The sequence below is a fragment of the Typopeltis vanoorti genome, chromosome 19, assembly GCF_054136105.1.
Source record: "Typopeltis vanoorti isolate ZY-2024b chromosome 19, IOZ_Tvanoo_1.0, whole genome shotgun sequence".
NCBI lineage: Eukaryota > Metazoa > Arthropoda > Arachnida > Uropygi > Thelyphonidae > Typopeltis > Typopeltis vanoorti.
This window is the reverse complement of record NC_143567.1, coordinates 63616042-63631721: the sequence shown is the minus strand read 5'-3', so window position 1 is coordinate 63631721 and position 15680 is coordinate 63616042. Positions and strand designations below refer to the sequence as shown.

General features: G+C 34.7%; 1 protein-coding gene across 3 annotated transcripts in view; it reads right to left on the bottom strand.

Annotated features, from left to right (window-relative positions):
* c12.2 (von Willebrand factor A domain-containing protein c12.2) overlaps positions 1–15680 on the bottom strand; it is a 550347-nt gene that overhangs the window by 33462 nt on the left and 501205 nt on the right. For all 3 annotated transcript variants that reach the window (XM_090409563.1, XM_090409565.1, XM_090409564.1), the window contains one exon: positions 437–595. In XM_090409563.1, the coding sequence (XP_090265689.1) occupies positions 437–595 (159 nt within the window). The remainder of the gene's footprint in view (positions 1–436; positions 596–15680) is intronic.

The following is a 15680-nucleotide window of genomic DNA, read 5'->3' as shown; positions in this document are numbered from 1 at the left end:
ATATATATATATATATATATATTGGTTCATTTATGAATTTTATAAAAAACAATCTATCACATAATCAAAAAATAAAGTAACTCAATAAAATAAGCAAAATTATATAATAAGATGACAGATCAGTAATGGTGACAAATAGAAGACAATGCTTGTAATGATTACAAAAGTTATGCTTTCAGAAAAAGAAAAAAAAAAGATATGAAAGGTATTTAGGAAATGTGATCTGGAAAGGGCAGCTCTTCTCTCAGTGAGTTCTCGACTTTCCTAGAGAGCTGCATAACAATAATAATTTGCTTTAGAATAGCAATATGCTTATAAGGCTTTGTTATTGTGAGTGGGTTTGTTACAATATGTTAGTTATAGGAAGAGTCAATGTTCACCTTAAATCAATTGGAATACTATACATCTAATTTAACTTACATTAATTTATACATACCTTAAATTTATGACTATATCCATCAAAAGCTTCCATCACCATTAAAACACATTCTAGTTCTCTCTGAAGGCGATTATCATATCCATTAAAGCGATACATACTACCACTCACATCCACAACCAGTCTCAAATATTTTGGCTTCTCTTGTGGAGCACCCATCTGAACATTACAAATAATTAATACAATTTTTGTATTACTTGAAAATAAATTTAAATATTCAATTTATTTTTCTATGAAATTAAACATTAGGCACTATAAAAATAATGTAGAGCACCATAGTTCATTCAGTATTGACAATACACTTTGATTGGAAAGGCCTGATTTTAGTTTCATATAGAAGAATTTTTATTCCAGGAAAATTAGTTTTTAATTCTGCAAACAAACAAATCAGCAACAAAAACACATACAATTCAGACAAAATATTAAGAGGCATAAAGGTAATCATCTTATTCTAATAAGATGCACTGAATGATAAGTGCTGATGTAATCATTTGGTTTTGCTATGATTAAGCCATTTTTATTGCAAGTCCATAACTGACCAAACAACTGTCTCATTAATGTGAAAAACATGGCTCAATGTCACACAAAAGTAACAATAAGATAACTAATAGTCTCTGAAGCGTGCTTTCAGTTGCAAGTTATGTACAACCACTTGCTAAGATTGTCACTTTCATTGAATGATACTTCATACTTACTAGGTATCCACTGACTCAGCATTGCTTGTAGTACTTTCAAAATGCATCTACAGAATTTTGTCAAAATACTAACTTTGCAAGAAAAAAATCCTGAGACAAATGGTTTTTGATCATCTATTTTATCTTATTCCACATCAGTATCATCAAGTATTTCTAATAACTATTCAAGGAGATGAGGAGTTCAGTGATAATAAACTTGATCACAATGATACCAAGTAGTCATCCTTATGTTCAGGATTATATCTACTGAATGTGTGCATTTGTGGAGGAGGGGAAAAAATTATTCTATCTCTAATCTAAAGCCAGCTAACTAAGCAGCCTTGTTTGAAAAAGCCCTAGTAAAGTTTACTAGGTTTCTTTTCCCAGGAACTTTATGGAATATGTGAGAAAAACCACTCAGACACAGAGAACCAATACATTTTTATAATTAAACTGGGGGAGGGGGAGGTTTACCTAAAGATGACTAGTTTTAAACAATTTACCATTTTAGTAAAAAAAAAAAAAAAATGATTTCTAAAATTATATTTTTCAAAATACCTTTTATGATAATAAAATTAACGTTCTCAAATATTTTTCACACTTTCTGCACATGAAATTTCAACAGCATTTACAACAATTACTGAGATGATTTGGAAAACAAGATATAAAGTTATTTTATTAACAATAGCTGGTAAAATGTATAGTAGTTACACCAAATGAATGATCGATGATCATTCATCCGAAGCTGTTATTATATCACTTCATAAAATGCTAAACAGGCGTCATATATTCGTAAACCAATTTTGGGACAACTGATGCTAGCAGAAGCAAGTGCCAAGCTGTACACTATAGTAGATGGACTTCATACTAGAGACTCTTCTGAAGTGAATATTACTGTTTTCAGTAATGATTCTGTCAAGTTACATGTAAATCCTGTTTTCTGAATGTTAACCAGTGACAGAGTGGACTCAATTTTCATAAATAAAAGTAGATAAAATCCATATCCTTATTCATCATCATCAAATTCCTACCAAATATCCTCAGGGAGTGTAGAGGGTCTTGTGATAGTACTATATGAAAAGATACATCATTACTAACTTCCTATCAATAATTTTCCTATAGATTAGCCTGTTATCTGTCAACATTCCAATATTATCAGAACTTATATTTCTGTCTTCTAAGGTACTTAATGTATCAATCCACCTACACCTGGTCTTTCTCTGGGTCTTTTTTCTGCCATCCTGGCAAAGAACACCTGTCACTTGTTTAGCCAATCTTTCTCCCGTTCTGTTTAATTGACGATACTGTAAAATCCCTTATGGTGAAATAAAGAAAATTTTTTTCACCTATATCAATTTTACATAAGTTATAAAATATATAAAATTAGAAATGTATATAACCTACTTTAATGTATTAAATTTTGTATTATATTGTGAAAATAACTGAATGTAGAACTACAAGTATATGTAACTAAAAGGATTAGACAGGATTATATTCGTGAGTTGAAGGTGAACAATAATCTCTAAAAGGTCACTAAAATATAGGAGTTTTGCCGCAAAACCTAAAGTAAGCATAGGTGACATCAGGGCGCTTCTGGAAAATCCAGGAAGTTTGGATGATAAGATAAGGGACGTTGAATGATATAAAAGTTCGTGATTGGGGGGGGGTGTCAAATTTTTTTGGAGTCTTGGGAGTAGAAAAGTAAGGAGTCCCTCGAGGAGTCGTCCAGGAGATCTTGGAAAGTTCGCTGGTAGGTAACCCCAGTGCAGGGGGGGGGGGGGAGTCAGGAGAGGCCATATTCAAAAGAACCTTCCGAGATGTTCTTCGACGAAAGTACTGACCCACGTGTACGTCGATGTGCTGAAACCAGAGCAATTCCTAACATCACCGAAGAACTATATTACTTTTCCAAGGGAGAGAACTTGCAAGATGACAACTGTCGAATAGTACCCAATCACAGCCATTTCGCAAGAATGAGGAAGGAACCAGCAGAACTCACCCATACCCTTCGAAAACCCTAGGACTTTAAAAGATACTGAGAGCTAGTAAGTAGATTTGCTCTATGTTAATGTCCAAGATTATTTGTGTAGATAATCATTGCTAGTCCTGTTTAATCAAATGTAGTACGTAGCAAAGAAGTCAGAAAGACGAGCATTAGTCTGCATGTGCATAAATGAATGGTATGTTTGTATATTGCTTGAGTTAACTAACGCATAGAAAGTATTACATATAATTTGTCTTAATTTTTATAAAATTGAATCCAAGGCTTTATGGGCCAAGGACCTTTCACGTAATAAATAAGTTGAGTGTGAGATTTCTTTCGTTAATATCTCAAGTGATTAGCTTTACTTCATAAATTGTGATTCAAACACTTGATGTGACCATTGCTGTTTGTAAAATAAATTGTTTTAGTTAAAATAAACATGTTTTGTCACGTTAATAGCTTGCTTGAGCTTTGTTATCCGATGCACTGTCTTACAAAAACTAATCAGACCTGTGTGACCAAGGTAAAGTAACCACCACGACTGCACAATTCAGAGTTGCTTGAGATTAGTGAACAAAGGGTTCTTATATGTGCTTAGCAGAAAATTTCTCATGTTTGTAGAGAATAAAAAATTTACATAGCTCCTGATGGCACAGTCATTAACTAATATAAATTTTTCAAAGACTATTAAACATGAGCTTTAGCGATCTAAATTGAGGATTTGCCCTTAACTAAAAGTTTTTTTCCTTATTTTATGACACTAGCACATATAAGAGTATACCTTACGATGATGAGAGGTGGGGGGAAGTAAGTTAAGTGGATTACAAGCGGACTAAGGTCAAGTTATAGTATCAGACGTGAGTTTTAAGATTAGAACATTTTAGGCAAAGATAGAGGTTACTGTCTCTTAAGGAAGAATTTAACATAAGCTCAAGCAGACACAGATATCAATGTAAAGGGGGGGGGGGGGTTCATTAAAGACAAGAGTAACTAGAAAACAAAGGCAATTACAAATGGAGCAAGTCAACATCACAAATTAAATAAAAAAAATCTACAATACTACCCGAAATTAGCTCTGCTAACACATTCTTGAATACTAACAATGTCAAGTTCTTGACTAATCTTCATTTTTAATACGATACTCCACTGATGCCATCTGTTCGGTTCCCTAATCTTTCTCAGGGCTCTCATATCTGTGGTCTCCAGTCTCTGATCAAGAGTTTTATTTCTAACTCAGCTTTCATATCCATAAGCTAAAATTAGTTTGAACACCATCTTGTACATGGCTAGTATAGTGTTTTGACTAATCTCTCTCTTATTCCATATAAATTTATACAGTTCACTTCCTACCATACCAGCTTTGCTAATTATGCTGCCTATTTCCAAATTTAATTTCTCATCTTCACTAAAAATTATGCCTAAATAGCTGAAATATTTTACTTTCTATGTGTTCTCTATTCAGGATGCAGTTGATGTTTCAATGTTGCTGTCTATTTTCATTGTCTTTGTCATTTTAATGCTGATTTTCATAAAAAATTATTATAGCAGTTATTCAATTTGGTCAAGAATCCTGCAGACTCGTCCTGGATCTATTTAGGAGTATAACAACATTTGCATAAAGTAAAGAGCTGAGATTAATATCTCCTATTTTCATATCAAATTTAATAATGCATTCCTTCATAATATGATTCATGTAGATGATGAATAAAAGTGGAAATAATGTACACCCTTGTTGCACACCTGACTTAACATCAAACCATCTTCCTGTACTTCCTTCAATTCTAACTGCTGATTTACAACTCAAATAGAAACTATGTATTGCTCAATATAATGTTCCATTTACACCATACAAATGGAGTGTTTTGAATAGCTTTCCTCTTGGCACCTTATCATATGCCTTTTCCAGATCAACAAAACTTAAATACAGATCCTTGTTATACTCCCATGATTTCTCAACTATTTGTCTTAAAATGAAAATCTGATCCTGACAACCTGTGTTTGACCCGAACCCAGCTTGTTATTCTCCGAGCTTCTCCTTCACAATTTTTCTTAGCCGTTTCTTACAAATACTTGTAAGAAATTCCTCTGAAAATGTGAGAAATGAAAAAAAAAAAAAAAGTGAGAAATTCTTCTGAAATTCTCACATTCAGTTTTATTTCCCTTTTTATAGATGGGTATTATGAGCACTCTGCTCCAATCATCTGGAATTTGATCCTCTGACCAAACCTTCTGAATTATGCAATGTAGCCACTGTAAAACTTTTATACCTCCATATTTTAGCATTTCTGGTCAAATATCATATACTTCAGCTGCATTTTCACATTTCAGATTTGTGAAAGCTTTTTCTACTTCAAGTACAAATATATATTTTTTTCCTGTACAAATAAATTTCTGTTCACTGTTTTCTACCACAGTGCTGTCACTGCTTGTTTCACTTAGCAATCTTTTAAAGTAATTACTCCATACAACAACATCTTTATCTTCAGTTTTCATGTCTTCTTTATCATCTATAATTCCTTTTATAGTACTCTTTTCTCCCTTTTGGAGCTTTTCAATAGCCTCCATAATATTTTTTAGCCCCCCCCCCCTGATATTTATTTTCTATGTTCTTACCAAAGTCTTCCCATGACTTTTATTTAGCTAATTTTACACACTAATTTGCTTTCTTACATTTTATTCTGTACTTCTTATGAGTACAAGCTGGCTTACTTGCCAATGCCTTTCGATATGCTTTTTTCTTTTCCTTGACTTCCTCTTTAACTTCCTGAGTCCACCATGGAGTTCTGAATTTTCTATCCTTGCAGATACAAAACCTCACTACATGCCTTTCTGGCTGAATCAATCAAAGTTTTCTTTAGGTTTGCGACTGAATCTTCAAGGTTTGGTTCTTGTTTTCAAACTCTTTTAGTTTTTCTTGAATTATGTTTGTTTATTTGAGTCTACAGTTCACATCTGATAGCTGTTCAATTTTGATTCATTTCAAAACTAAACTTTTTGCACACCCTTCTTTTCAATATGAAGTTCAATTTTATCCTGCTCAATACCAGATGGTGATCACTTCCTATTTCAAATCCTCTGTATACTCTTGTGTACTGAACCAGTTAGAAAACATCACTGCTGACAATAACATAGTGAATGAGACTTTTCTTGTTCCTTGAATTTTCTCTCCATGTGAATTTGTGCACATTTTTATGTTGGAACATGGGATTAGTAATAACTTAGTCCATGTCCTGAGCAGAAATTCTTATTCAGAATATAATAAATGCAATTTCCAAAATATATATTCCATAGTTTTTCTTTCAAGTTACAGGACTCGTTAATTAATAATTAAATATGTAATTAATTAAATAACTGTGAATTTTCATTCATGCCTTATAAAGCCCTGTGAAAAGCAGCATTTTTTCCCCATAGTGCTAGACTGCCTAAAGATTGCTACAGCTTAAATTCTAGTTGTTAACTAGAGGATTTTTTTGGTCTTTCTTTGGCCAGGTCTGAAGTTAACTGATATTTGGAACAGGCAAGTGAGATCCCCCCCCCCCATCTCCCTAAAAAAAACCTCAGGTGTATGACTGCACAGCTCAAATGTTAGGGTATAGGAACATGAGATGGCAGCACTTGTCTGTCACAATCTCTACCCTGAAAGTCTTGATTAACTGATATCCCGAAGATCACCTGTCAGCAATGGCTGAAGGGTGAAAACCAGCTGCTCACTGATCTTCAAAACTATCAGTAAAGACTAAAGGAGCTCTGTCTCCTCTCTTTGGGAATAAAAGGCATTAGATGATTTGTTTTTTTGAATAGTACTTATCAAGACCTTATCTATCCACATATATGAAAAACGTGCTTATCAGAATGACTGGAATGACTTTTTACAAGTGGCTCCTGAAGCTGTGACCTGGATTACAAACTCAGATCTGAATTTATAATGATATATGTTTTTTTTTTTTCCTTATTATAACATATTAAGACTTTTACTTTAACTCTTATTTTAATTTTCCAACTGCTTGGATTAGATCTATGTTTTCTTTCAAAGATTTTAACTTAAAATATTTTAAATTCTTCAATTCTGTTAATATATAATGACATCATGATTATCTTTTTTAACATCATGATTTTGCCATGAGCTATGTATATATGTATGTATATGAAAAAGAAAATATTAAGCAAGTGTAATAAGATTATCTAAAACAGTCATAACTATAATATGATATTTAGTTACAAAAACAAAGTAACCTAAAATATAAAAATGATTGCAAAAGATAACTGACATTAAATAATATAGTAGAGGAAAGGATAATACATATTACTATTTTATAGTCTTAAAATAATGTTTGCCTCTGAAACTTAACTCCATTAGAGAACACATGGAAGAAGAAATTTGCAATTTACCTATGGAAAGACTTCTATTTGGTTTCATAACTAGGAATACTATGTAATTTAGTTATACTGCGTTCACTGCATTTAAACTGTTAAATTCAGTTTAAAAATAATTTTTTACTTATGAAGGTGGTCTGAAAAGTTCTCGGCCTAACAATGAAAAAAAGAATTTATAATTTCAAAATTCTTTTTATTTTTTAACATAATCTCCCTTAAGATTAATACATTTATTCCAGAGATGCTCCAGCACCATTATCCCGTCCCTGTAGTGGTTCTCAGTAAGATCTCCAAAATATCCCTCTACAGCTGCATTCACCTCTTGATTCAAAGAAAAACGCTGACCAGTGAGGAAGATTTTTAGTTTTGGGAAGAGATCTCAGAGGGAGCCAAATCTTGGAATAGGGTGAATGTTCCAACAATTCATAGCGCAGATCCCTTAATTTTCCTATCGCCAAAACACTTTTGTGGGCAGGCACATTGTCCTGATGAAAGATGATTTTTTTAATTCTACAAACCGGGTCTTTTCTCATGAATTTTTTCGTCTAGGCTGGTTAAAAAATCGAAATAACATTCCCTGGTTATTGTTTTACCCTTTTCAAGATAATTAATAAACAAAATGCCTTTAGCATCCCAAAATAGCGATGCCATGACCTTTCCTGCTGATGGAACTGACTTTGTCTTCTTTGGTGCTGAACAACTGGCTTATGTCCACTGTTTTGACTGCTGTTTGGATTCTGGTGTGTAATGGTGAATCCAAGTCTCATCCACAGTAATAAATCGATGCACAAAATCACTTTTATTCTTCTTGAAACGCTCAAAGCACTGTTCAGAGATTTTCATGTGAGTGCATTTTTGATCTACTGTGAGCAAGCATGGCACCCATCTTGCACAAAGCTTTTTCATTTGCAATTCTTCATGCAAAATTCATCCTACATGTTCTTTTGAAATGCCTATAGTCTCAACAATTTCATGCACTTTGGCTGACCGGTCATCCAATACCATATTGTGCACTCGATCAATGATTTCTGGTGTTGTTACACTTCTTGGACGTCCTTCACGTGGATCATCTTCAAGGCTGGTATAGCCACGTTTAAACTCGGCAGCCCATTTCTTAATTATCAAAAATGAAGGAGAAGGGTGCTCATAAACTTTTATGAACTTTGAATGAATTTCTTTTGGTGTTAAACCTTCTTTTACAACGAATTTTATAACCGCACAATACTCAATTTTATCCATTTCAAGGGATGCAGACAATATTCTTGCTTCACACAGCTGTATAAAACAAAGTACTAGATAGAATGACTTACAATTAAACATGGATGCTTATAACAGATGTACCAACTTATTAAAAAAAATCTTGCTGATAGTGTTGCCATCTATGGTCGAAGCTGAGAACTTTTCAGCCCACCCTTGTTGTGTGTAGTGTTTGTGTGGGCTAGGGTGCATGTGTATTATTTGAAATTTTGTTATATGATTATAGTATAGTACAGCTAATGGCACCAAAACAAAACAGGAAAATGGTGATCATTCAAGGAATTTAACAGGGATGAGTTGTTGCTGTGTGTATGTGTGTGCATGCAGGTGTGATGTATTCATTATTCAAGGTAAGCAGGAATGATGAGGGAATGAATAAGAAATGTTATATGAAAGCCAGTAGCATTATTTGTGTCAAAAGTGTGATCTTCTGTAGCTCAGTTGTTAGTATTATTATTATTATTATTATTACCCCAAGACCTCATGGAGTCAAAGACTCATCTCGGAGGTCCTTTTATCACACACACACACACACACAGCTCATCATACCATATCTTAAACACGCTCAAACTCCCTGCAGATGCCCACTCACAGGCAAGGCATTCCAATCATTTACAACTCTGCAAGAAAATACTCAACCTGCCTCTCATTCCCCTGCTCACATCCTCTTTATACAGTTTCCAGGGATGACCTCTGGTTCTCCTACTATTTTCTGTAGAACATTTCCAGCATTGATCCTATAACAACCCCTTACCAACTTGTAGGTCTCAATCATATCTCCCTTCTTCCTCCTGTCCACCAGATTCTGCAAATTACATCTTCTCAATCTTTCCTCATACTCGACATCACAGAGGTCAGAAACTGCCTTAGTCAGTCGCCTTTGGACCCTTTCCAACATCTCTTCATCCTTCTGAAAACTAGGTGACCAAACCTGGGCACAATAGTCCATGTGTGGCCTAATCAAAACCTTATACAACAGAACAAGAATCTCCTTACTTCTACAAGTCAGTGTCCTATGCATCATTCCCAGAAGCCTTTGTGTTTTCTTCACAACTTTGGCTATGTGTCCCCTAAATTTCAGATCCTTATCCACTATCACCCCCAGATCTCTTATTTCCTCCACCTCCAACAATATATCCTCACCAAATAAATTCTGCATCCCATCTTTGTTTTCCAAATTTTAAAATCTTACATTTTGTAACATTCAACTTGCATCCCCATTTCGTGCCCAATCACTCAATTTATTCAAGTCTTCTTGTAAGGCTTGTTGGAGGTGAAGGAAATAAGATATCCGGGGGAGATAGTGGATAAGGATCTGAAATTTAGGGGACACATAGCCAAAGTTGTGAAGACAACACAAAGGCTTCTGGGAATGATGCAGAGGACACTGACTTGTAGAAGTAGGGAGATGCTTGTTCCGTTGTATAAGGCTTTGATTAGGCCACACATGGACTATTGTGCCCAGATTTGGTCACTAGTTTTCGGAAGGATGAAGAGATGTTGGAAAGGGTCCAAAGGCAACTGACTAAGGTAGTTTCTGACCTCTAGAATATCATTGCCCTTTGGCTGAAAATGGAGTTTGGATCTTGTACAGGATGTAAATAATCGTTATATGAGATATTCAACTAAAATGAGAGAACGTGAGGTGGTTAAAATGATATAGTACCCTCAGGAAATCTTTCATAGGACAAAGCATGAACTTTAGTGAGCAGAGAATGCATTCGGCAAAAAGGTAAGCACAATACTAGTGATTTCATGATCAAGAATTTGTCTATGAGTCAATGATAAATCATGTTTTTCAGGTGACAAGAAAACTGCTAGTAATACTACAATGAATGAAACAATGAATAGTTTTTTTTGCAAGCAAGAATGATTTAAAGGTGACAAGTTAGCCAGTTTCATATGGAGGTAAAGTTGTTTATTTCTCACAGAAACTGCAGTTTTTCAAGTCTTGACACACACATTAGGTGAAAAATACACACAATTCGCAGACAAAAATTAGATTACAATCAATAAGATGCAGAATTTATGCTTGGTGAGGATATATTGTTGGAGGTGGAGGAAATAAGAGATCTGGGGTAATAGTGGATAAGGATCTAAAATTTAGGGGAGACATAGCCAAAATTGTGAAGACAACACAAAGGATTCTGGGAATAATGCAGAGGACACTGACTTATAGAAGTAGGGAGATTCTTGTTCCATTGTATAAGGCTTTGATTAGGCCACACATGGACTATTGTGCCCAGATTTGGTCACCTGGTTTTCAGAAGGATGAAGAGATGTTGGGACAGGTCCAAAGACGACTGACTAAGGTAGTTTCTGACCTCTGGAATGTCATGTATGAGGAAAGATTGAGAAGATGTAATTTGCAGAGTCTGGTGGACAGGAGGAAGAGACCCTACAAGTTGATAAGGGGGGTTGTTATAGGATCAATGCTAGAGAAGTTCTACAGAAAATAGTGAGAGATCAGGGGAGAACTAGAGGTCATCCCTGGAAACTGTATAAGGAGGGTGTGAGTAGGGAAGTGAGAGGCAGGTTTTTTTTGTGCAGAGTTGTAAATGATTGGAATGCCTTGCCTGAGAGTGTGGTGTCTGCAGAGAGTTTGAGTGTGTTTAAGACATGGTATGATGAGCTGTGAACCTCACAGCTAGCTATTGTATCACAATATTATAAATAAATAAATAAATGTCAAGAGTGCAGTGTGGTGAACGTCTTTCAACAAAAAATGAGAAATTGTGTGTGTGTTGTATCATAAAGAATGTACAGAGAAATGAAGGTGAGCAAAATATGAATGAATGAATGAAGTGTGAATTGGAAGAAAGATGACATGAAAGAAGTGATGGAAAATGAGAGAATGTGAAGTGGCTAAAATGATATAGTATCCTCAGGAAATCTTTCACAGGACAAAGCATGAACTTTAGTAAGCAGAGCATTTAGTGGGCATTTGGCAAAAGGTAAGCACAATATTAGTGATTTCATGATCAAGAATGTGTCTGATGAGTCAATGATAAATCATGTTTTTCAGGTGCCAAGAAAATTGAAAAAACTATGTATTATTAGCATTTAATGGGTAAAATAAGCAAAAATGAAAAGTGAAATAGGAAAGATTGTAAGCCTGTCACCAAGGTATAATACTGGCAACTAAGAAGAAGATGATTTAATAAGTCAATCTGATGGTTGTGTAGTAGGAGCTATGTGCAGTTTTTAAATGCAGGGAGCAAAAATTTCATGAAAGAAAGTACTTGTAAATGGCTGACTGACTGCAAGCTAATGGTATTAGATGCCTTGGGAAAACTTTGCTCAGTAAAAGAATAAGTTCAAAATAAAGGAAATTAGGGTTATTGGAAATGGGGTGAGGATGTAAGTGAGATGAGAGAGTGTGAGAAGAGAAAGATCAAAAATGCAGCATAGTTTAGCAGGTCTTAAACCTGAGTGGGAAAGTCATTAATGGATATGAAAGCAACTGTGAGTACAAGAAGATATTACAATTCAAGTATGCCAATGCAAGAATAATCAGGAATAAGAATGAGGATTTTTTTGGCATGAGTCAACTTGACTTGGCCAGAAATTAGAGGCATTTGTGAGACTTGGTTGATAGAGAAGGATATAGTTACAGGAATAGAATGTAAGGAATTTGTATTTTCAGGAAAAACAGATAGAATAGAATAGAAGGGGACAGGAAATGCACTCAAAAAGTGTAGTAGGAAAGTAAGGCAAGAGAGGAAATACATTTCAGATTCTCCAGAGTCAGTTGCAACAGGTGATGTAGATAATATGCACAAACAAATTAGCTCATTAAGCAGAGGGTGAGTAACTATTATGGGGACCTTTATGAAAACATGGAGGAAAGCACACATGGGAAGAAAAGAAATAGAATATATGCAGCTTAAAAGAGACAAAGTAGCATGTGAGAAGGAACATGCTGAACCTGCTGATAGTGTCAGAGAATTGGTTCATAATCAAAGTAACAATTTTGTCTCTGGCTGGAGAAAGTAATCATGCAGTCCAAACCTAGGAGGTGGCTAAGCACAGAATTTTCAGTTAAGAAATATATTATGGAATTACATAGCTAGTAATTATAAATTTATAAGGCAGCTTAAAGCATAACTTATTTTGCAGCCTTCTTATGCCATGGCATGAGAGGGCTGCAAGGTAAGAATGTTAGCAGTGCATTGGAAATAGTCTGGTGGGGGGGTGAGAAAAGCATTATCCGACTACAGATTCGGAATCTGAAGGTTAAATCAGGTGAGTGTTAAATGTGATTTGTAGGTTCAGGAGCAGTACAAAGAGCAAGGCAAGAAAGGACAATTTCCTCTTAATTTATTAGAGGAAATTAGCCAAGCAGGCCAGAGGAAATCCAAAAAGTTATTTTGTTCTGCAAGTGAAAGGTATGATTATGGCAGAATAATGATGTGTGGAAGTGACTACTTAACAAAGTTGCAAGGATGTATCTTAGTGCAGTAATGCTGCATTGACAAATGTGGCAGAGACTGATACAAGGAACAGAGGTAGATGGATTGGAGGTATTTAGGATATTAAGAAATCTTAATCAGACTGAATGGGAGTTCATTTTTTTTCATGAACCAAGAGTTTATTTCCAAGAATTAATCTGCATCAAAATATAATGATTGACAAGTAGGGACAAGAAAGTTGTTAATCCAACTTTGATACAGCCATATCTGAACTACTGTGCCCAGTTGCATCAAGTTTTTCACTTCATTACAAAGTAAATTACATTTGACAAGAAATTATATTCTGGTTTACTCCTTTACCCAAGTGTATGCAAACAAAGTTTATGTGTGAAGCATCTTCATGACTGGGCTACTTGTACATACAGAAGCTGCTGAAGTCAAATAAATTGCTTCAGTGTAATACAATGCAACCTTCCTTTTGGATATGTATATTGCTATGCAATTTGGGAAGGATCACTATACAGATCAGTTTCAGTCTTTATTTGAGGCCTCATCAGTGGGAGCAAGACCAAGGAAAATATGAAGGTTGACGCAATGGAGAAATCATTTTTCATATACATACAAGTAGTAAGATGTATCACATTATTATGAAAATATTTATGAGTATTTTAATACTACATATAATAATGAGCTCCAACTGACGAGACCTCAATAATGGTTGAAACTAGTTTGGGTAGTAATTTGTCCCATAATGGATGCAATATACATGTCCAAAAAGGAAGTGTGCTTTGTATTATGAGAAAAGGCAAGTGATGTGGAGTCAATAGCCTCTATGTACAAGTAATCCAGCTATCGAGATTCTTTGCATGCAAACTTGCTTACACTTAAGTAAAGGATTGAACAATAATTAATTTCTTGTCAAGTATAATTTACTGTGCATAGGTTTGATTACCTTAGTTTCTTGCAGATGAGGAAGTGGTCTGTGATCTAAAAGTATCCAGAATAGTGAGTCCTTTACAGAGTGCATCCTATGATGACAGACTAAAGAATCGTGTGTGTCACAAAGTCTGGTTAGCAGGTAAAAAAAAAAAAAAGAGAGGATATGATTGAATCATATGTTACTACAAGATTTTTATAGGGCAGATTCAATACATGACTGGATAGAGAGAGAATAAGGCATCATCTGGATACTGTGTAAAAATATGTGGCTAAGTTACGAAGGATAGGGACCAGATTATCTGCTTAGAAAGTGTGAATAAATGGAATGAGTTGCCACAGGTGGTCATGAGAGTTTGGTCAATGAATGAGTCCAAAGAATTATTGTGATAAATGCTATGTGAATAACAATTAGTGTGGGCAGCCTCCCACAATATGCCTTCAAACTCCATGGAGATGCTCATGTAAAAATAATAATGTATTTCAAAAAAAAAAAAAAAAAAAAGATTATGAGCATATGAGAACACAAACTCTGTGAAGGAGCCCATATCATGTTTATCATTACCAAATTCCTGACATGTACTCTCACACAGTGTACAGAGTACTGTGTACTGTGATAGCCATACATAATTAATTTTACTATAACTGATTTTTTTTAGATACTTGTGCCATAAGGCAAGACTGAATAACAGATGAACACAAGGATGAACACAGTATTAAACTTTAATAGCCAGATATTTCAACCTGAAAATTACATCAACAGTGTCATAAAGGCTAGTGAAGTACAAGGTGGAATGTGAACACAATGGATTATTTAAATAGTATGAGCTGTGTGATGATACAATGTGAGTGGCTGACAGCAGCAGCGTTAGATTTAAAAAAAAAAAGTTAATTATTAATGATGTCCGATTAGAATGAGACTTTCCCATATCTTCAGTAAGAAGAAGCAGTCATTAGGATTCCAGTTAGGATGATAGAACAAGGCTTCAGGACTCTATTTAAACAAACACTTGAAGTATAGCACCAATGGAGTAAGCATGTTTCAGGCCAGAGGATAATGTTGTCAGCTTACTCCATCAGTGCCATCTCAAGTCAAAACAATTGTTTAAAGATAGTGCTGAGGCCCTGTTCCATCATCTTAATCTGAATGACTGCCACACCTTACCAAAGATATGGAAAAGTCTCGTTCTAATCAGACATCATCAATAATTTTTTTTTTGTCTAATGCTTCTGTCAGCCACTTACCTTGTTCTGTTTATACCATCGCAGGGCTCATACTATTTTAAATAATTCATTATTTGCATTCTACCTTGTACTCCACTAGCCGTATTCCACTAAATGAGTCCAGTAATAAATGACCTGTAATTATCAGGTTGAAATATTTGGCTATTAAAGTTTAATACTTCATCCATCCTGATCCTAGTGTTCGTATGTTATTCAATCTTACCTCATGGCACAAGGAAAATTATCCATTTTACAAGGTAAGCTGAAGACTTAGATTTCTTTCCTTAAAAAATGCTGCAAACTCAAGATAATCCTGAACTTCATGAAACTAAAAGAAGCCATCAAATCTCCTAATTGTAAGTTTACTTCTAGTACATTATCAA